The sequence below is a fragment of the Anser cygnoides genome, chromosome 1 (genome assembly GCF_040182565.1).
Source record: "Anser cygnoides isolate HZ-2024a breed goose chromosome 1, Taihu_goose_T2T_genome, whole genome shotgun sequence".
Lineage (NCBI taxonomy): Eukaryota > Metazoa > Chordata > Aves > Anseriformes > Anatidae > Anser > Anser cygnoides.
In genome coordinates, this window is record NC_089873.1 from 32,472,290 (window position 1) to 32,493,660 (window position 21,371).

Consider the following 21,371-nt stretch of genomic DNA (forward strand, 5'->3'; position numbering starts at 1 on the left):
GGACGATTATTAGCTTTAAAGATCTTATAACATGCCTCCAAGGACAAGAGAGTCTTGTTTTGCCAGACAGGGACTCCAGAGATCAAATAATGATTATTGTTATTGTAATTATCATTAATAATAATTATTACTATTAATAATTATTATTATTAATAATAAGTAAACTCACTAATAATAATAATCCCAAACAAAAAAAAATTACACACACACACAAAAGAAACCAAAACAACAACAAAAACAAACAAACAAAAAAACCAGCCAGCTTTAAAGAATCTCTCCCTGAAACAAAGAGTTATTGGCCCAAACATTACCAGACCCATCATTCTCTGGGAAAGAAATACATAATCTACTAAAAATGTAGATCAGCCAGGAAAATATAGTCAGGTATGTAAATGTAGATCAGCCAAGAAAAAATAGTCAGGTATGTAAAACCAGATTTATGGGGTTAGTCACATTTTTTATCTGAAAAGCCTTTATTAAAATATTCTGCTTTGGAGATGCTGCTTAGTTACTGATCATCTTGCTGATGTCCCCGCAGGACAAAGACACAAAGCCCTGGGCACAGGTCACTTCGGCTCATGCAGTCACAGTGACAAGAGGAGGGCAGAAACCTCTGCCAGGCTGGCAGAACCACGGGGAGAAGCAAGGGCTGAGCAGAAGGTACTCGCAGAGGTCATCAGAGGTAACTGATTAGATCAGGCACAGCCAGGGAAGGAAGAGCTATTCTTATGTCCATTCAATATTCAGCAGTATCAGATGAAAAGCCAAGACAGCTGGTGTCCTACGTGATGCTCACTATTCATAAGTTTTACAAGCAGATTCCCCATTCTGCCATCCACGGTTTTAAAGAGAGCACTGAACAGTGCTGCATTTATGACAGACCTCTGCAGAACCCTGCTCCATACGTCTCATCAGTTTGTCTGTGAGCTCCTGAGACTGGTTTGCCAAAATAAATTTTACTCAGATTATAGCAGTAGCGTTTAGACCATGCTGTCAGTATGTCACAATATCACACATCTTAATGAAGTCAAACAATATCTAGCAGCTCTCTTTCACTTGTAAAATCTATACCCTTGTATAGACAGACATCAGACTCATTACAGTCTGTATTGATTTTTTTACTTTTCACCTCCTTACTCAATAACTTTATTCCAGGATTGTTTTTAACCACAGGTCTAAAATTCCCCAGCTCCATTACTTTTTAAAACAGAATTTGAGTGTAAGTTTGCAAGCACAAATTCTCAAAGACAGCTGCTAAAATTGCCTCGGGTCTCTGTGTACTCTGGGAGGCCCAGCCATGTTAAAAACATCTACCTAACATCTACCTAAGTGTTCCCTAACCCGTTCTTTCCCAGATGCAGCTTCCATACTCTGTTGCTCGTGCTGCAGTTGACTTTACTCGTGGAGATGGATTCCACCAGGAGTCAGACATCTCTGCCGCATGGACCGAGCGACTCCCTGGTTTTAAACTTCCCATGAATATACTCCCGCTTCCTTGTCACTCACACAAAACTCATTACTATTTCCCATTTGATTGGCTGACCTTTTGATTTTGCCTCTATCCCTCTGTGCTAACCACACTTAGCAAGCTGACCTAGGTTCCTTTTTTCTTTTTCTGTTTTAACACAGTTGACGAATTCATGGTTTGGTTAAGTTGGGCTCTTATTCCACTCTTCATTTTACCCCTCTTTGTGGTAGTCCGTGATAATGCCTTTATCACAGCTTCTTTAAGGAACTGGTTTTTTTTTTGTTTGTTTTTGTTTTTGCTTTTGACTACTTTCCATGAGCTGTGAGTTCTCATCTCCTACTGCTTCCATTCTGTTGTGACACTATTTGAAAATTAATAGGATCAGCAGTACTTTTACTAAGTGAAACCTGACCCACAGTCTCTGGATGAGAAAAATAGGCTGGGAAACTGGTAAGAATGAATGATCAGTCATGTGGGATTTCTCCTCAGCAAGGTGGCTGGTTTGCTTCATATGACTTGCCTGTTTCTTGACAAACCATTCATGCCAAGTAAATGATAGCAGTCTACTGAGGCTCCTCTGAGTCTCTCGGTTCCCTCCTGTGATTCTTTTCTTTGAGTTGAAATGCAGTTTCCTGAAATCAGTATTCAGATGCAGTGGTACTAGTAAGAAATATGAACACTTGGGAACAGCCTGAGTAAGGAACTCCAGAAATATGAATCAAAATATGGAATAACCATCTGCTGGTTTTCTTATTCTTGTTAAAAGGGACAATCAGTTAATGTTTATTTCTAAACAAAGTAAAATATATTAAATGATACTGAAATTCCCCACCATGTTGTTTTCTATTTTAGAAATAAAGCTCTGATTCTAAAATGAGAATTTTCTGCCAAACATCAGCTGATTTCCATGGTGAACTCTTATACCCTTGAAAAGGAGGGGGAAAGAAGAAAGAAAGAAAGAAGACAATAATGGGATAGCTAATAAATCTTTTAAGAGAGAAACATCAAAAAATACTGCCTATCATAACACTATGGCATGAAATGCATCTTTTTAAAAAATCAATGAACAACATTCATCACTTGGACTGGAGGCAAGGATAAAACTGGTACTTGAGTATTCTCGCAAAGGAATACATCTGGGCATTTGAAATGTATTTTGTTGGCCTCTCTCACCAGCAGAAGCCTAAGTATGATACATCTGTCATCAAACACGGCAGCAAACATTAGCCTGTGTGATTCATTGCTTGTTTTTTGCTATAATTCAGTTAATGATGACCATATATATTTTAATCATCTTAGTGAATTCGATTTAACTTGTTCATATTATGACAAGGAACTGAAACAATTATATTGCAAGAAGAGAGAGAAACAGAGACGGCAGAGGAAGATTTCCAGGCCGCAAATTTTAGAATGGATTTCTTGTTCCTTATTCATTATTAATACAAGAAATTTTAGAACAAAACATAGGATGAACTTTTATTATTAGTTGCTCACCTCAGCTGCCAGACTTGTGTCCATTTTTTTTGAACATTTTATATGTTTCTGGTTAATTAAAAATTTAAAAATAGATGGGCTAAATGTGACAGAAGATAATTGAACCTCTCACGTTTTTAGCAGCTGACTGAAGGGAAAAGAACCCGAATGAATAAAATCTCCTTTAGTTGTAAACCTAGTCCCTTATTTAGATATTAAATGAAGTTAATGAAGAGAAAAGTGGAAAATCAATTGGACAGAATAAGTAAATAAATGGCATAGCTGGAAAGCAATTTCTTTAAAAAAAAAAAAAAGCATCTTGTGGGTAGAGTGTAGTTACAATGAGACACCCTGAAGCCAGCCTGAAGACTGGATGTCAGCATATTAAAATAAAAGAAAAAAATATAAAACAAACAAACAACATCAACAAACCAGAACAGAAATTTGTTCATTTGAGAGAGTTGGAAACCTAAGGAGGAAACCTCCATCACAGACAGAAGAACAAACAGGAAGTGATGAATGAAGAAGAAGCCCTCAGCAGAAATCATATCCATGGTCAAGTGAATAGAGATGAGAATCATTCAGGCAGGTGGAAAAAACAGAGAAAGTCCTGAGAAGTAAAAATCCCATGGGGGAAGGATTGGCAGGAGTGCAAGGATATAAGTTTAAGAGATATTGGTTTTCGGGAGCATCATTAGGTCTGGAAGATGTTAATTGGCCAAAGAGCTCTTAGAACAATAATTGATAAAATAATTGGTGAAGTGAAGGATGGACTGGGAAGTCATTCTTGGCTTTATTAAAAAAACAAAAACAAAAACAAAAAAAACCCTGAGCCTTGCATCCACCTTTTCCATGTTACTGTGAAGTTCAGCACCTGAGAAAATCATATAACTGAGTTCAGAGTTGAATGTGAAAAGCAAACCTTCCCTGCGATACATAAAATCACTCACTTCCTATGCAAGCCTTCTTTAAATGGGGAGGGGAACTGATGTTAAAGACAATTGTGGTTGTTGGGTTTTGGTTGACCTTGTTTTGCTCCCTTTTATCTCTTATTCTGAAGCTGATTTCTCTTCTACCAATATTCCCAATTTCATCTGCCAAATCTTTTTCTTTTTTTTAATCTGAAGTTCTCTATCCTTTCCTCCCATCCATAACATACCCTCTTTATTTCCAAAAAGCCACTGTCTTGTCTGCATTTAAGTCTCTTTTGTCAGAATCTATTTAAATGTAACATCTATGTAAAACACATTGCTACTAACAGACAGGTGTCATTGCTCCCCAGCAAAAGCCAGTTAAAGCATGAAGAAAGTGTGAAAATGTAGCCAGTCCCATTTGCATTAATATAATCCGTGTGGTGCTTTTGTTGTACTTCTGGAACAGCCACGCAACTGAAATCAAATCTTTGCAGTCAGTAGTTACACCTAGTATTTACACCTTGACTGCCACATACATTTAACCATCATAAATCCTGATCTAAAGTACTGCTGAGAGTGGAATCTGCAGAAAGGCAGCTGAAAATATTTACCATAGTTGATACACACTCCTTGTGGATGGACATTTGGCCTATTCATTTCTCTCCCTCCCTGCCCCCCAGTCCCCGTTGCTTAATAATTACTGCTTGCCCCTTCCTTGGAGGAGCAGTCATCTGCGTGCAGTGCTCCTGCTGCACTCAGACAGGGGAGCTCAGTGCCTTCCTGACCAGTCTGCTGTCAAAGGTTTAAGTAACGGTTGTACTCATACAAAATCCCAAGCCAAACCACCACACCATATTTGCCAGCATTATGTTGGAAGGAGTAGCAACAACATATTGTAGCTTGCACTTTTTAAATATTTAGCGTGCATCCAGTGTGGGTGCAATGGAGTTAAAAAATCTGCCAAGCTAGCACAAAGAACAGAAGGGTGAAAAAAAGGTTAAAAAGTTTTGCCAGGGCTACTTTGTCCTGAACTCACGCACTCTGTAGTGGGCTTGACCTAAATTGTGCAGCACATGGACAGGATCCTGGACATTCTCCAGCACCTTCAGCTAAATTAAAGATGAACATGAATAATGCCCTGGGGCCCTGCACTCGCTGGGATGCTGCAGGCATGGGACTCGCAGAGAACCCACCCTTGCTGCAGAACCGTGCTCCAGATTTTAATTAACTGAGTTTCCTCATTTAAGCTTTTCCTGTGAAAGCCTCCCACAGTAAAAACACTTCTCAGAAACGCTATGCTGCAGCAGATGAAAATAAATCGAGCTGTTGTACTTCCAAAAACTTTCTTCGAAAGAACATAATTTCAAGGACTATAATCACTCATTCCAGATACATGGTTCATGAACTCAAAGCCATCGCATCCACGTACTGCATGTTCTCATCTTTCCGAACTGCCATATGCTACTAAGTCATTTCATTTTTTATGCACCCTCATGGCTCCAGGCTTCGTGGGCAGATGGCTCTTTGCCATCTAATCAAATTCACACATCAAGGGCATCCCAAGTGTGGTCCTCTGTAGAACTGCATCATCCTTTAGTTCCTCTCCCTTCCCTGAGCACTTGCACATCACTACGGATTTGTACCTCCAGAAAGGTTCCCAATTTTCAGATGTAACGCGCTCATTCCTCAATTAAGCACAAAATAATACACTCGATTCTAGTCCATTCACTCTAAAAACAACATTCAGTTCTTTGGAAATTCACAGCGTACCCACACAGTCCTTCGGATCCATTTTGGTTGTATTTTGGGTCCTTCCTTCCCCTGTTCACTGGGCAGAATGTGTATATGCCCTCAGCCATCACGCCCACAGCTACAATAATGCAGCTTCACTTCGGCAGCCAAGTGACAGCTTTGCTGTACTGCACCAAGCTTGATGCAGTATCTAAATTTAGATGCCTCCTAATTTTCTTTAGCTGCATATTGATAAAATTGAATTTTCATGGATCGGCTCCTCTGAAAAAGAGGCTTGTGGCTGTTGCCTTTGATGGACTCGTCATCTCAGAGTTGCATCTGATTCTCTGGAGAATCCCTTTAATCAGACAGGAAAAGTCCTTGTAATAGTAGCTGTGGTACTTCTTCAAGCCACTGTGACCTACGTTGCCTCATTGGGTCGGTTAGGGGTTTCGCACACATTTTTATCACATTTTATTACCATAATTTCTGTAACTCTCTATTTGCTGGATTACCTACTGCATTTGTTAAATACATATATAAGCACACATCTCATCTGTCTGAATGCACAGCAGGGTCAAGGTTACCCTGGCACTGAAAAAAATGTTATTTCACAAACCTGTGCAATACGTCAGCTTCAGAAATACTCCTTTCTTCTACATACAGAATCTCTTCAGCTTATCCCTTCTAGGCTGCTTTTTGTAGGCACCAAGGTAGATACAAGAAACAAGGTCATCTACCCTGACAGCAGCTAAACCCTTCAGTTTACACCTTTTTCTCTAAAGGAGGAACAATGTAGAATTTTTTAATATTGGCTTCAACAGCTACAGAAAAAAAAAAATCCTCACCCTGTTATGATCTGCAAGATAAACAAAGCTGTTTAGTGAAGAACATTTTAAGAAAAACACCTAAAAACAGTTTTGCAATCTACGCAAAATAAAAAGGCAATCAGCTTTCTAATACAAGTTATTTTAAGATAACACATCTGGAAGAGTGTATCTGCAATATCTTTATAGAAGAGCAATGGTGGAACTGGGATTTCAATATTATCATATTGACACTGCAAATGCCAAATAGAAACCGGAATCTAAGAAGTCTCTATACCAGTACTTCTAATTTTTCATAGAAGCACTTAATAAAACCTGTTTTTAAATAGCATGTAAGCTTTACATCTAGCTTTTCTAAGCAGTTCAATATTTTGTGCATGAGAAGACTAAAGCCAAAAGAGCACGCACAGCTCACCTTCCCGTGCTACAGTAAGTCATCCCTGCAGATTAACAAAAGGCTATCCTAGAAAACACGGTGACCCAGAAGCCAAAGATAAACTGTTTACAATTTGTTCCAGACATCACCTATTCAGCTAGACATAGTTCTTTATATTTACAGTCCCATCTATTGCTCTGCTGAGAGTAGTAACCTGAATATGCCAAGCACATAGCGGGAGCCTGCTGAACATGGACTACATTACTCCAGTGCCTCATAGCTGCAATGGTTTAACAAGTGCTGCATAGGCACAAACTGAGCAATGCCATTTATAATCAGTTAAGCCAGTCATCCTTATCCCCCTTCCATAGCCCCTTCTTCACCAAGGACAGATAAAAGTCATCTTCCAGTGGCTTTCGAGACACTAGGCTGTATTTAGCCCATTCGATAGACAAGAAGAGGTCCCGTGACCCAGAAAGCATTATTTCAACAATTTTCAAGCTGTTTCGAAAATATGAAAGATAATGTAATAAGTGGGTGTTTGCAGAAAGACCAGAGTTTTTGACATTATTTAAAAAAAAAAAAAAGTCTGCCACTTTTTGTCATTCTCTTTATAATTATAGCCATATTACATATACTCTAAAACCAGCACTCAGCTTGCTAGCCTAAGCTATGCCCTCAAAGTACTTAAAAAAGGAAAAGAAAAAAACCAACCCACCCCCAAAACCCTGTGTTTTTTCTAAGAGTGACAAGAAGGTGCGCTACGAGGCAGTTTTTATTCTTCACTTAATAATATGCCTACATAGCCTCATCCGTCTGGCCCAGAGCCATTCAACTGTTTTCTGCTTCTTGAGATGCTGCTTTAAGATACAAAACTATGACCAAAGAACCACTCTATCGCTCAGGGTTTGAAAAATATTTTTATTCTATTGGCCTGACCTAAGTTAGGAGCCTAGTTAATGCTCTGCCTAGCTTCTCACCTCTGATCAGGCTCCGATGGAAACCTGCAGCTTGGGGTAGGTGAGCTTCAGTACGAACAGGAGCAAGTGCCGGGGTGTTCAAAGCTCAAAAAGGGACTAAGCTGACAAACGTTGGGCTTTTTCCAGAGTGAGGCAGCTCCATCATGTGTTGCTCCAGAAAACAATTTTGGACTTAAGCAAGCAGAACTGGTACTCATGCTATCTAACTTAATGGTTATCGAATGTCAGCATTCTGAATTTCTCACATAGACATGCTTCATCATCTTGTCAAAAAAGTATAAAACTTAAAATAATTTGGGAGACCACAGAGAAAAAATCCCACTCCTCCATAGTCCCTCTAGGTCCTGTTTTAGGCACTAGAAGATTTCTTCCACACTCCAACTCCAAGCCAAAAGCTGTAAGTACTGCTAATCAATAAAGGTTCAAATGGAGTTAAGAAAACTGTTTAAGAAAGATGATTTAAGGTAAGGAATTCTAGATACCAATTCTGCACAGAAGCAGGCTCATTTTTATCTGTTTCTTTTCCGATGGCACCTGACTCTTCAAGTGACTTTACGCCTGGAACAAAAGAGCATGGAGGAATGACACCGGGTCAGTTATAATAGCCTGGACTGAGCTACTGCTTCATGCTGACAAAAGCAAATCCTTTGGGGAAAGTAGTGAGGCCAAAGCTGCAGAGTAGAAAGATATATTAATGTGCTTCAGCCACTGGAACTCCTGAAAAAGTACTGTATTAGGTCAGAACAAGGGTCAGTTTTGTTTTATTCTTTCTGACAAGAGACCGGTAGCAAATAGGAAACAACAGAAAAGTACGTAAGAATAAAGCGCTCCTAGGCTGTTAATCTCTCTCGATATTTTATAGTGACAGGTAGTCAGTCATTTAGGATATTTCTGAGTGGAGACTGCAGTTAAGCTAACATATTTGAATAACTATCACCTTCTGCATATAAGTCTAATCCTTTTAAGCTTATGACCCTGAAAACGTCCCACAGCAATGAAATCCATTACTAGATTGCAGAGCGTAATGAAATAAGTTTGTTGGAACTCGCTGCCTGATCACTTCATTGAATGCATAACTCTTACAAGCCATCAAACATCCCCAAATCAAAGTTACGGACAACGTCAGCCTGGTCCTTTGCCATGCTCTGGTTTTCTGTTTTTTGAAAGACAGCATTGAACATAGTATCGGAGAAGTACACACACCCTGATTTTCAGTAGTAGCATATTATGTTTTTTGGCTTGTTTTGCTCTCCATTTCTTACTTTCTTTTTTCCCCAGATTCAGATTTCATCTGCTTATTTGCCTACAGTTTGGCTGTAGACTACCATTTAAAAAGCAGCAAGCTAGCAGCAAGATTTTTTTCCTTAGCAGAGCTTAGAACTCCACAATCTTAACTATTATAATTTTCATTATTAGACACGATGTGCAGCTATTTGCATTTGTTAACGCAAAGTTGCACCTGGCACTTTAGCACCACTTCAGTACTTGGCATCCAGAGATCTTTCTAAAATTCTGTAAAGGAAGCTTTACAGAATTTAACCATCCTGAATATTTTGTGCTTTCAGCAGAAAGTCACAAAGTCTTAAAAGCATTCCTTGGACTGCCAAGTCTAAGACCTTCCTACGTAAAAAGCCCTGTATGTCTCCCACCTCTGTGGACTGTGCAGCTTGCGCAGAAAAATTTCATTTGATTACCCTATTCTCATTTCTGAACTTCTCTGAAAGTAGCAGCAGAAGACCCTAGAATGACCTTCTGAATGTAGCTGCTTTATATTTGCTTAAAGGGTGTATGCATGTGTGGCTTGTTTGTTTGCACATACTAAAATAGTCGGCTATATATCTGAATGTAAATTGGCATTAACTAAAAATATGTAATGGTATATTTGGATTTACATTTTCTATATTTGGAAGAAAACCAAGTCCTGATGAGCAACAAGAAGAGCTGAAAATAGAAACAGGGGCCAGATGGTCTCTTCTTCCAAGTGTGAAAGTGTGAATGTGTTTTATATTGTGTCTCCTAAAAATGAAAAGTTTGACTACACAAAGTGGCGAATCTAAAAAGGTTATTGCCATCACCATGTGTCTGCGTTTTTGGGAGTGATCGCTCGTGCAGGGCTCTGGACTGATCCTGATGCATCTGTGTGGCTTTTTGGAGGTAGTCACAGGAAGATGACTACAATCCTACAGAGATTTACACATGGACACCCTATTTAAAAGATTTGAACAGCTTCAGGTGAGAAATGGGTGCCAACACACTTCACTTAGAGACTGTGACAGTTCCAAGTATACATTAAGGTTGCTTTTCAGGCACCGAGAGAACTTTGTGCCCTTTGGGTTTTGCAGCAGATTCAGATGCTTAAGAATATTAGATAGGAGTGAGATCCATGCTTGATACAAGTGTATTTAAAACTACCATGTTAGGCACGCAAACTGCTGTCAGGAGGAACAAACAGCTCAGCATAAGCCCCTATCACTGCGGGAGGCTTTAAATATCAGATTAGAGAATATCAAAGCATATGGACACACCCATTTTTAAAACATATGGCCATTCTTGTTTTTAATTCAAGAGCAACAGAACCATTATTCTTTTAAAAAAAAATTAAGTATGAAGATTTTAAGAGTGACCTAATCACCACATCACCACCATATCGCTTTGAATTTGTATCTCCTACAAAGTCTATATTAAATATAGGCTATAAAATAATAAAGAAATGCACAGCAAATTACTAAAACTGTACATAAAACAGAAGAACATCTTAATATAATTTTGGAAAACAGAGATACTGCTTACTCCAAAATGATTTCACAGACCAAACTTATGTAACAGTAATTTATTATATTACTGCATGAAGAATTAAAAGACTAGTACAACAGTTAAGGCTGAAATTCAACCCTAGGCAGACAGCTAGTGCAAGATTATTCATACACTACTAAAGCACTGCTTCCAAACAGACAATAAATGGACTAATAAAGCATCAGAGGTGCTAACAGTGATCTAAGAGGAAGTCCTCTTAGGAAAACTCTTAAGAACTCCTCTAATGTAAGATTTTACTCCCATTTCAGGTCTAGATACTACCTGCAGGAAGCATTCTCCCTGATATTTTTCTGGATTTAAGCATAGAAACACATCACTTTCGTAAAAAGCTGCCTTGAGGGCAGAAAGTGGGTTAGGGGAAGGGAGAGAAAGAGAGAGAGAGAGATATCAAAAAATGAGAGGTTCAGCTGGGAGGGTAGAACTGCAACATGATTTTCAGTGTCTTCAACACCAAGAAAAACATGTATTACAGATAACTTTGTTGCACTTTACAAAATGTACACTGTATATATTATATATATGCATATAAAACAATATTATTTTAATCACTAAGTTCTTCCTCATCACTGAAATAAGCACTTTTCTTAATCCGTGGACGTTTTGAGTCATCTGAAATGGAAGACTCCCCTGCAGTCTGTGTCCATCTTTGTTGTTCTTCCTCAATTTTGGCTTGCTACAATGGAAGAAGTATTAGTTAGTATTAAAAAAATAGTACTGTTATTTGTAATGCATCTTAATTACTAACAGGCTTTGAATTATTTCATGAGTTAAAGAATTCAGAAGGCTTAACTCCATTTTCAGATAAACTGTGTGATGAATGCACTAAAAAACATTTCTGAAAGTAGCTTTCACATGCTGACAGTAAGAGTCTTCTGCACCGATGCAGACCACACGGAGTACCCTCTGTTTTCAACGAGATGAACTGTACACACACAGTAAACTTACAGAACTATACAGCAGTTGAGATTTCAAGCGAAGGATGCAAAGAATTTGAAGTTGACATTTTTGAGTCAGCTTTGTTCCACTAAGAAGTCTTCCATCTGTTGCGTTTTGCAGTCACTCATTCATGGAATGAATGTCTTCAGAGATACGGTTATTCAACTGAAGGTTGAAATAGATGCTTCCTATTTTTACTAGGAAACATGCTATCCCACTTTAAATCTTTAGATTGTGAGAAAAATTGGAATATTTCCTGCTTTCTTTACACTTGGAGGCTTTGTTTGTAATTGTGGAGTTTCTTTGGGATGTGGGTGGGGGGAATAATTGTGCATATTTGCATAGCTTTTGTTTCAGACAACGTCAGGTAAGTCATATTTATAAAGTCATATTCAGGACAAAGTTATCTTAAAAACTCTGAGGACTTTTTAGGCAGTGGGGGTATGCAAGGAACAACTGGGGACTGGGGGGCCATGAAATTTGAACATCAGTTCAGGCTTGCTATGTGTAGTGAAGCGAAAGCCTGTAAAGAAGTATTGAAGAAGACAGTAATATAGCTGTCAGACTACCTATCTACATAACAAAAACTGGAATAAATATGTTTTGAGAGGAAAGTTCCATTAGAGACAGCAATAGGCTGTATTAGGCAAAGGAAGTGCTCCAGAAATAGGTGTTGTTCAAGGATATTCTAGTGAGTGAGAGCAGAGTATGTACCTGTTCATTTATGCATAACTGTTTTTCCAGATGCTCAGTTATCAGAATAAAGAGGGATTTGTGGATCAAAAACCTAATGGAACATCACAGCAGAGATGACAGGGAACTAAGCAGCAAAGAAGCTTGAAAGAAAGAAAGAAGTGCAATTCAAAAACACAGCAATAGTGAAACATTAAAACAAAAAAAGGACTGAACATGCCTGCAATGTGAAGAACTCAACTATAGTCACCAGCTACTGTCAGGCAAGAGTGCCCTAAGTGCTACAGAACAGACAGATGTAAAAGTGTATCTTAGAGACTATAAGATTGTTTTTGAGAAGAAGCTTGAGAGAAGTTCCATTAATAAAGCTCCAAATAAATATGCAATACTTCAATTTTGTACCTGGACAGCTATGGCCTGGCTGAGGCTGTCTAGAGCAGGGTCTTCTCCTTCCTCTTCACTTTCTTCTTCCTCCTCACTTCATTGTGCAGGGAAACAAAAATACATAGATCTTTATTTTAAGTGCTTGGTATGAAAAAGCTGCTTAAGTGAAGTACTAATATGGAAATAAATGTACATACATTTCTTCTGGTTCAACTACTTTCTTTCTCTTCTTCTTTTCTTTTTTCTTTGGTGGCTCCCGCTCTCCCAGCATATTTTTAGGACAAGCATAACTTAAGTGTCCTGCTTCCTTGTAGAAAAAGAAATATTAGTTAACAAAAATCATTACCAACCGCTACACGTTGAAACATATCATGAGGGAAGTTAATGGAAGACAGTTCATGGGGAAAAAAAATAGAAACAATTAACAAGATAAATGGAATGCTGAATAAGCACACAGAAGACAAACTCTTCTTTATTAGCTTGCCATGGAAACAAAGAGATCGGTGGTGATATGCATGTTTAACTGCAAATACCGAACAAGCTATGAGCAAGGCAGAGATTTTTTTTGGCTGCTGCAACATCGGAATACACTACAGCATGGTTTATGTTCAAGACAAGATATAAACCTCAGCATTAGCAGCTTAAGAAATATGACTGAGTCAACATTTTTGCTCTCAAAAATGTTATGAATATAAATCAAGTTTGCCTTTGATGTTAAATAAAATCCAAATCTCAAATGCCTACGTTATTGTGTTCAGAAGAAACGAGGAGTTGCCTGAAACTCAAAGAACACTTGTTCTGTGTAAAAAGAGTTGTATCCAACATTTATTATTTCCAAAGGTAGAGCAAAAGCAGGTATTCCAAAGCAATGATTAAGAGGTTTTCCTTCACAAACAGCATTATACTACTACTCAGCTCTGTCTGCTCATCAGCATGTTAAGCAGGTATTATAAGCACATTTTCCTCCACCCCAAAAATCCCAAATAAAAGGCAAAAAGGGTACCATCATTCTTGAAAATGGTACAACTGCTCTGCAAGTTGATAATATCAACAGCAAAAAGTATTTTAACACCATGGGTAGGATTAGCAATGGTGAAACAGAACAAATAAACTGAAAGTCAAAAGATGGAGTATGTTGCTTTTCTTTTGGTTTTACTCACCCCACATTCATAACACTTAGACTTATCAAAGTAGTTGCGCCTGCGAATGAATTCTGCTGCTCTTCCATTATCAATGGCAATACTTGCTTTTATTACTCTTCCAAACAGCTACAGAAAATAGAAAAAAAGGTAAATACTTAGGAATTGTAAACCCAACCTTCCTGCCATAACAACTTTCCATAACTTACTTGTTTGTTATTAAGTGCCCGAGAACAGTTTTGTGCAGATTCTTTATCCAAAAACAAAATAAAGGCAACTCCTTTGCTCTTCCTGGTGTCTTTGTCCTTCATAATAGTAACTCTGAAAACATATAACCACATTATTGGTATGCTTAAATTGTTTTAGAGACTTTTTTTTCCAGAAAGATCTCAGTGGGATCTTAGCTTGCTATATAGCAAAAAGAAAATAAAGTATAATTAACTATAGAAAGGCTCATTAAAAAGAAATTTAAAGGAACAGCTAACCAGGGCATGTGCTTGGAGGTACAGTGGAGATTATCTAAAAAAAGTATGTGGAGTCTTTCCACATCATTCCAGTCCAGTACCACGCTTATTCCTTGAACGACTTGAAGAAAGGAGAACACACTCCATTTGTAGACAACGTAACTGGAGGGAACTAAACTCACTGGAGGTAAACTTAAAAATCTGGGACCAATCTTGACCATTGCTGTAATTGCTGAAAAAGCAGTGTACTGAACTGCATCCAAACAGAGTTCTACTTCTCTGTAGGACTAACCAGCTAAGGTATTTCGCTGTATTGTTCTACAAGTATCTCCAGCTGGAGTCCAAGCAGGTTACGGATGCATGTAGTAGCACATCTAGAAATTTAAGAAAGACTTTTACCAAGTAAAATCCACAGAATGACTAGAGGTAAAGAACCCACACAACCTCAGTTCTTTCAATCTTATGTCAATTGTATTCTGTCCTAGAAAACATCAGCGGGAAACAGGATGGCAGTCTGCATGTATGTAAAAACACAAGTACACGTTAAAAACGAAAAGAATAGACTCCTCCCTACATCTGCCACTGTAGGAAGAATGACTTTGCATAAAACCTCAACAAATGAGTTAAAGTCATAATAGGATAGACTGGGATGAGAAATGTAGTAAGGAAGAAGAAAAGTCAGCATGATTTTGCTGAGTCAAGTCACACTTCAAGAAAAGCCCATTAAAGCTTGTTTAAACTGACTTTAATTAGAGGGCAGAAGAATCTCCAGAAATCAAGCTAATACTTGAAAAGATTTTTCTTAGGAATTAATAACTAGTTAGAGATAGAAAACTGAGGCTAACAAGGATCAGGTTTCACACTGAAATGGAGACACCAGTAGTCTCCCATACTATCTGCACTGTTTAGAGTCAGGTGAGCTTGCAAAGAATTATGTAACAAATTTTGCTAAATACAAAAGTAGTCGTGGTAGTATCATATACACACGGTATTCTGTGAGTCTGCACTTGGTTTGATTTCTGGCAGTAACTAGACAAAATGTCAGAAAAAATTAGGTATCAATAAGTGAGTTTTTTGTGAAATAAGGTACAGGTTAAGGAAAACAGCAACTATGTAGATAGAGTAGCAAGTTCTAAATCATTTACTTTCACAAAGCATGCAGCACAGGATTTCTTCAGCACAGGCATCTGAAAACACCATTTCTGTTGTGTATGGTAGCCGAAACAAGCAAATAAAACACTAGAAACTATTGATAATGGAAAAGAGAAAGTATGCAGCTACAACACCTTTAAAATAAGCAAAGTATCATACCGTCAATACTTCATGCAATTCCCATCTTCCTATCCAAACAAGTTCAAAAGCCAAGGTAGAAGACCCCTGCTCCCTACACACACACACAGCACAGGTACATTTAGATTGTAGAACTCCTTACCAAAGGATAGCCAGGAAGCCAAAAGCGACAAATTTATGGAGAGCAGGTCCGTCAGCAGCTATTAAGCACGAATGTTACTACAACCTTTGGCTTGGGAATTTTTCTAAATTAGTAGTTCAGAGATGAACTAAAACAGGTCAGATACTCCCAGCCTGGAAACAAAGAGTGCAGCTGCCCTCTTTTACTGGTCACTGTGTCTGTCAGAGCCCTACACAAGGGTTTTTCCTCTCATGCATATTTTCCTAAAGTTGTGGTCTGATTGGCATTTCCTGCTATTTTGTCACCTGAAATACGCTAGGGAGACTTCAAAAACTTTGAACTTAGTGCTACATATCAGAAATTGTTGCAGTGGCCACTAAAAGTTACAGCAGATATTTACTGGTTGAAAAACCTGAAGTCTAGAGTTTTGTTATTCTGAGCAGCTAAAAACAAACAAAAAAAGAGTATGTTCCTTACCATGACATCTATTTCTATCATTTCAACACACAGACAGGTATTCACAAGAATCTTTCATGAATAGCCCACATATTAAGAGTTGTTATTATCCAGCTTTATATCTGATCTTAAACGTAGCACTAAACAGTCACAGTAACAAATCCCCCTGGAACCACAAACAGAGGAACTGTATGTTGCCATAGTGGGAACTGGATGTGAGAGCTGTGACATCTCATTCCCGTATTTCGAAGCTCCTACTCTCACAATTATTCACCTGTGGCTGAGGTGAGGGAAAGCAAACAACATTGACTAGAAGAATATTGTTTCAACTACTTGAGAGAAAAGATCTCTGGTACACAGTAGCATTCTACTTGCTCTCGAGAAGCGGTTAACAAAACAGCACTTGTCTGCAAGACAAATATTCCTGCAGCATGTGTGCAACTGCAAGAACTCCCAGCTGTTAAATTTATACTTTATTAAAAATGAACAGGCCTTCAATAGTTACACATTTAATACTTAAATTATAAAAAGCACAAGACATGCCAGTGAATCAAAGACATTAAATATTTAAGATGAAAGCTACAAAAATAGCAGGCCATATCAGATCACTTACTTGACAACTTTCCCATACTTTGAAAAAATCTGAAAAACAGAACAAAATAGAAAGGTTTAACAATAGACAATTCCATGCCATTAGTAACAAATTTATCAAGACAAACTTTTCTAAGAGACATATATCAATATTGTATTTGCACTCAAAATTGTTGTCAATCGGTTTAGTCTGAACAGTATGGCTCTTAAAAACTTACCCTGTATAGGTCATTGTTGGTCAGAGCAAAGGGTAAATTGGACACATACACAGTGCTTTTGCTTGGTGCCAACCCACCACTCATTTTTCTGATGAAAGGAGAAAGAGAGAAGAGTTAAACTGTGTCCAAAACATCAGAAATTAAAAAGCAGTTGTGAGAGATTTTTTTCTCCCCCAAATTGTTCTTTTAAACACAGCCCCAGATGGTCATGATAAAGTTGCAATAAAGCATAGCTTTCATTTCCTTTTTATCATTTTACATAAAATCAGTGTTTGCCCTTGTGTTCTTCCCTCTCCCCTGGATTCAAAGCATATTTTTTCTCTGTCCTAGTCAATCAATAAGCCATGAAAAAAACTGATGGGTTTGTGTACTTGAAGTAAGCCTCCATCTCCATTTACTGAATATTCTGGCTAATATGTGATATTTATAACCTTTGTTCAAGTACCTACATGATTTGATTCTTCATACTAGTTTCAGCTCAGCTACATTCAACATAGAATAAACCACTTGTGGTTAAGGAAGGAAAAAAAAAAAAAGACACTGCCTTGGCTTTAAAAAGTGTATCTCCGCTGTTAAAGCAGCAAGTATTTCCTCTTGTATCTATTACTCATGCTTCCGCAGTGCTCTAGAACTGGAGATTTCCAGAGCTGGTTATGGACGGCATCTCCTGGCCGAGCAGTTCCACACTGGCAGGAATCAGGGAAATCTCAGTGCCAATTTCCTTCCTATCCTCTTCTAAGTTCTTGGGACTAAGGAGCCAAGACTATGTCTAGAATCAATGAACCCACTCAAAAACATTTTAAACATCCCGTCTTATAACTGCATGCACATAATCTAATATGACGTAAGGAATAACTGAACTAACTTGAAAGAGAACAGGCTGTGTTTTTCCTCATGTTTGGACTTTTCCCAAAAAATTGAAGTGGCACTAAAGTCTGTGCAAAGAACTTCTTCCTTCTGATTCATTCTGTAGCCAAGGCTTGGTCCAAAAATGGGTAAAACACAAGATCAGAATAAAATACAGCCCTTATGAGAGAATACACCAAAGAGTACAGCAAAAATGTTTCCTATGCAGCCCACCATCCCTGGGGGTGCTCAAGGAAAGGTTGGACATGGTGCTTAGGGACATGGTTTAGTGGGTGACGCTGGTGGTAGGGGGATGGTTGACCAGATGATCTTGGAGGTCTTTTCCAACCTTAACGATTCTATGCTTAATGATTGCTTAGCCAGTTTCCTGCAGCGTTATTCCTGCTTCTTGGTACCCCTCACCGATTCCTAGCTGCCTCCTTCACTGAGGCTCAAGCCATTTCTTCAGCAAGACCAATTCATTTTAAAATGCAAAAGCTGACGAAGGGATGAAAGAAACTAAAGAAATCAACACCCATCATAGAACAGACACAACGCCTTAGAGGACTTTCCAGGTAGGGAGTTTGATCAGATGCAAGGGTCAATTGTCAACAAAGAAATTAATGTCAGGCTCTAATCCATCGGTGGTTATTTTTTTTAGCATTTCATGATTCAGTCATCTGAAGGCCTAATACTCCCAGTAGACACTGATTATTCAAGTATTTTGCTTCTCTTTTCTGACAAGTTTAATGTATCACAACTCGTTTAAGCGGCGGTTTCTAAGTGATCAAATTTTGAGTTTTTCCACGTTCAGAGACTGTGTTTTTTGGCACGAGTAGAAATGGCAACATAAAGGTTAAGCAAATGAAAACAGAATAAATTTGCAACAAAGGCCACGCATTGCATCTGGTGTTATGCAGACTTGATTCATTACCCCAGATTCCTTGCTGCTTGGCATTAGTATCCTTGACAAGCCTAACCAAACCGACTCGACGAGGCGCTGTACAAAGAGGTGGCTCGAAGCGCAGGAATCCAGACGTCCAGCACAATACAAAGGACATGGTAAGGGCTACCCCAGTGCTGCATCATGGTATAACACCGTTATTTTGCAACAGCAGAGAAAACAGCTAAAAACAGTCCCCCGGACAAATTTAACTGAAATAGTGCCGTGGTTCTGACTGCCCAAATAATTGTAGCAACCCACATCATTCAGGACCCCTGTGCCGGAGTTTCAGTCATCTGACTTTTAACGTCTAACTTGTCGGACAGGCACAGTTTTAATAAAACAGGATGGAGAGTACCTGTAAGGTGACTGCCGTTCTCATGTTCGAGTCGGCAAAGTTTCAAATTTACCACTCCAGGAGGGAATGCTTCCTCGGGAAGGATGTCCTGCTATAAATACTAAGGGGTCACTGCAATACTTTATAATGATTTTCCCAAAACCAATCTCTCAAAAAGCTTGAGCATGTTAAACATGCAGATTTCTGGCTGTGTGAATACAGTGGTCTAAATGCAATTGTAGATCCAACTACAACCACAATTCTTTCCACTCCCATAAACCTTTACAAAACATTGCCTTCTTTATTTTTTAAAACAAACCACCATGAAGTGATTGCAGGGATACAAACAATAGTTTTTTGTGGTTTTTTTTTTCTCTTTCCTTTAACAGATGCCAACCTTGCCACACCAGTTTCACCAGCTTATGGGGAAAGGAGGGTGTAAAAACCAGCCAATTCCAGCTTTAACTCTCTAGATGAGAAAATCCTCCATTCCAAGGCTCAGAGTCCTTTTACTTCAGGAAATTTCTAATTTCATCAAACAGTCTGACACAAGTTTAACATTTTCATCACATTCTTTCTCCTTGATCACCAGTCTCTCTACTCTCCAGGATTTCACTTCACAGGCTAACATAATAAATAAATAAATAAATATAAAAATCAAAATGAGCATCTGAGCTTTCTACTTGACGCAGGGGACTCCCTGAGCCACGTACAGCCTGACTTCTATAACCCTCTAGAGCCCCTCAACAAATCGAAACATTTCTGTTTTCTAGTGAATGCTTTTATGTGGCTTCTCCGATCTTCAAGGTATTACTTGGTTACTTAACTTTAAAGCATCAGCTGGAAGCCAGTACATTATCTCCATGGGGTCTAGCAGAACCCCCATTAATCTAACAGCCTCTCTGCAATATTAATGCTTTCTTCATTTATTATTTTCACATATTAACTTTCAGGATGAGGTTGTCTGTCATGACCATGACTTGTGGAATTCAATCTTTTTTGTCTTTGCCAACAACTCAAAGAAGCCATTCCCTGACAAGAGCCATCTGTATGTAATGATTGGGTCTCCTGCAAAATACGTCGGGTACTCAAGTATGCTTTGCTTGATTCCAATATACCTCATGCAGTGTCCATCACTCATGTTGAGAACACCAGAAGAAAAGACAATGATTAATTCCATGTAACAGGTTTTTCTGCTCTGTCCCAGAACATACAAGGACACCACCAAAACAGTTCAGATGCCTCTGAAGCATCAGCTGGCTGGAGTCTGAACGCACTGATACTTTCATGACTTAACATCCACATTGCAACTTACGCACAAACTTTTTACTTGTTTGTTTTAAATACGCATCAGTAAGGTCAGACTTGTGGTTTAATGAATTAAAGATTTATAAATGATTTGCGGATAAATCACTCTAGACATGATCATTCAGGCCAATCAACTTAAGTTCTTTTATCTTGATGCTTAAAATGCCATGTTTTATTAATAATTTAATAGCACCAACAGAATTTAGAACCAAATCAACAAAGCATTAGTTCCGGTAGTAACTTGGCTAAAGCTTGTAATTACATGCTTGTGGTAAAGGAGGGAAGAGAAGTCCCCTGTTGGTCATATGCCCAGAGCAGCTGTGGGTGCCCCATCCCTGGAGGTGCTCAAGGCCAGGCTGGATGGGGCTTTGGGCACCCTGGGCTGGTGGGAGGTGTCCCTGCACATGGCACAGGGTTGGAGCTGGGTGGGCTTTGAGGTCCCTTCCGGCCCAAAACAACCTTTGATTGCACGAAACCGAATTAATTTTGTCTCTGCTCCCATACAAGGCTATTAATCACTCGCTGCACTCGTTTACAACACAAGAGACGCGTCACGAACTATCAGAGCAGAACCCATCTCTACGCAGCCGCTTAAACACTACAAGGCAAACACTCCACAGGGTCACAAGCAGATAAATTAAATCGACAGTACCCCCCCCCCCCCCCCCCCCCAAACACCCCGGCCGCGTCCCCAGGAGGGGGCCCGTCCCCCCTCGCCCCCCGCTCCCCCCTCACCCCTGGCGGCGATGGCGGCGGCTCCCCGGCGGGGCGGCGCTCAGCCCTCGCGGGCGGCCATCTTACGGCAGCCCGGCACGGCACGGCACGGCCCGGCCCGGCCCGGCGCGGCCCTTCCGCTGACGCGGGGCGCCGAGCGCCGCCTGCGGGAGGCGAGGCGGCCGCTTCCGGGGGCGCCTGCGGAGAGTGGGAAGGCGGCGGGGGCCTGCGGGGGGCTCCGGAGGCGGCGGAGGGTGAGCGGGGCCGGGCACGGCCGGGCCGGGCTGGGCAGGGGGGGGCGGCCGGGGTGTGGGGAGCGCCCGCGGAGCCTCCCGGGGTCCGGCGCTG

At 39.6% G+C, this 21,371-nt stretch overlaps 2 protein-coding genes across 4 annotated transcripts in view; one reads left to right on the forward strand and one right to left on the reverse strand.

The window, feature by feature from the left end:
- Positions 1-10,584: 10,584 nt before the first annotated feature.
- Positions 10,585-21,186, reverse strand: ZCRB1 (zinc finger CCHC-type and RNA binding motif containing 1). Its single transcript, XM_066992024.1, has 8 exons — positions 21,045-21,186; positions 16,876-16,963; positions 16,680-16,708; positions 13,945-14,056; positions 13,757-13,864; positions 12,794-12,903; positions 12,615-12,690; positions 10,585-11,256 (listed from the first exon to the last, which is right to left on the reverse strand). The coding sequence occupies exons 2-8, from the start codon at positions 16,957-16,959 to the stop codon at positions 11,125-11,127; spliced, it is 651 nt and encodes a 216-aa protein (XP_066848125.1). The 5' UTR covers positions 16,960-16,963; positions 21,045-21,186; the 3' UTR covers positions 10,585-11,124.
- The window catches only part of PPHLN1 (periphilin 1), a 70,085-nt gene continuing 69,859 nt past the window's right edge, over positions 21,146-21,371 (forward strand). For 2 of the 3 annotated variants that reach the window (XM_066992005.1, XM_066992016.1), the window contains exon 1: positions 21,146-21,277. The gene's annotated coding sequence lies outside the window, so the exon portion shown is untranslated. The remainder of the gene's footprint in view (positions 21,278-21,371) is intronic. The other variant, XM_066992011.1, reaches the window with a different exon arrangement.

What these genes read in the sequence shown, in the direction of transcription:
- ZCRB1 (XM_066992024.1), bottom strand. Translation starts at nt 16,959, where the DNA reads ATGAGTGGTGGGTTGGCACCAAGCAAAAGCACTGTGTATGTGTCCAAT. An exon ending in GGGCACTTAATAACAAACAA is followed by an intron (nt 13,865 to 13,944) that starts GTAAGTTATGGA and finishes TATTTTCTGTAG; the next exon opens with CTGTTTGGAAGAGTAATAAA. An exon ending in CTAAGTGTTATGAATGTGGG is followed by an intron (nt 12,904 to 13,756) that starts GTGAGTAAAACC and finishes TTTTTCTACAAG; the next exon opens with GAAGCAGGACACTTAAGTTA.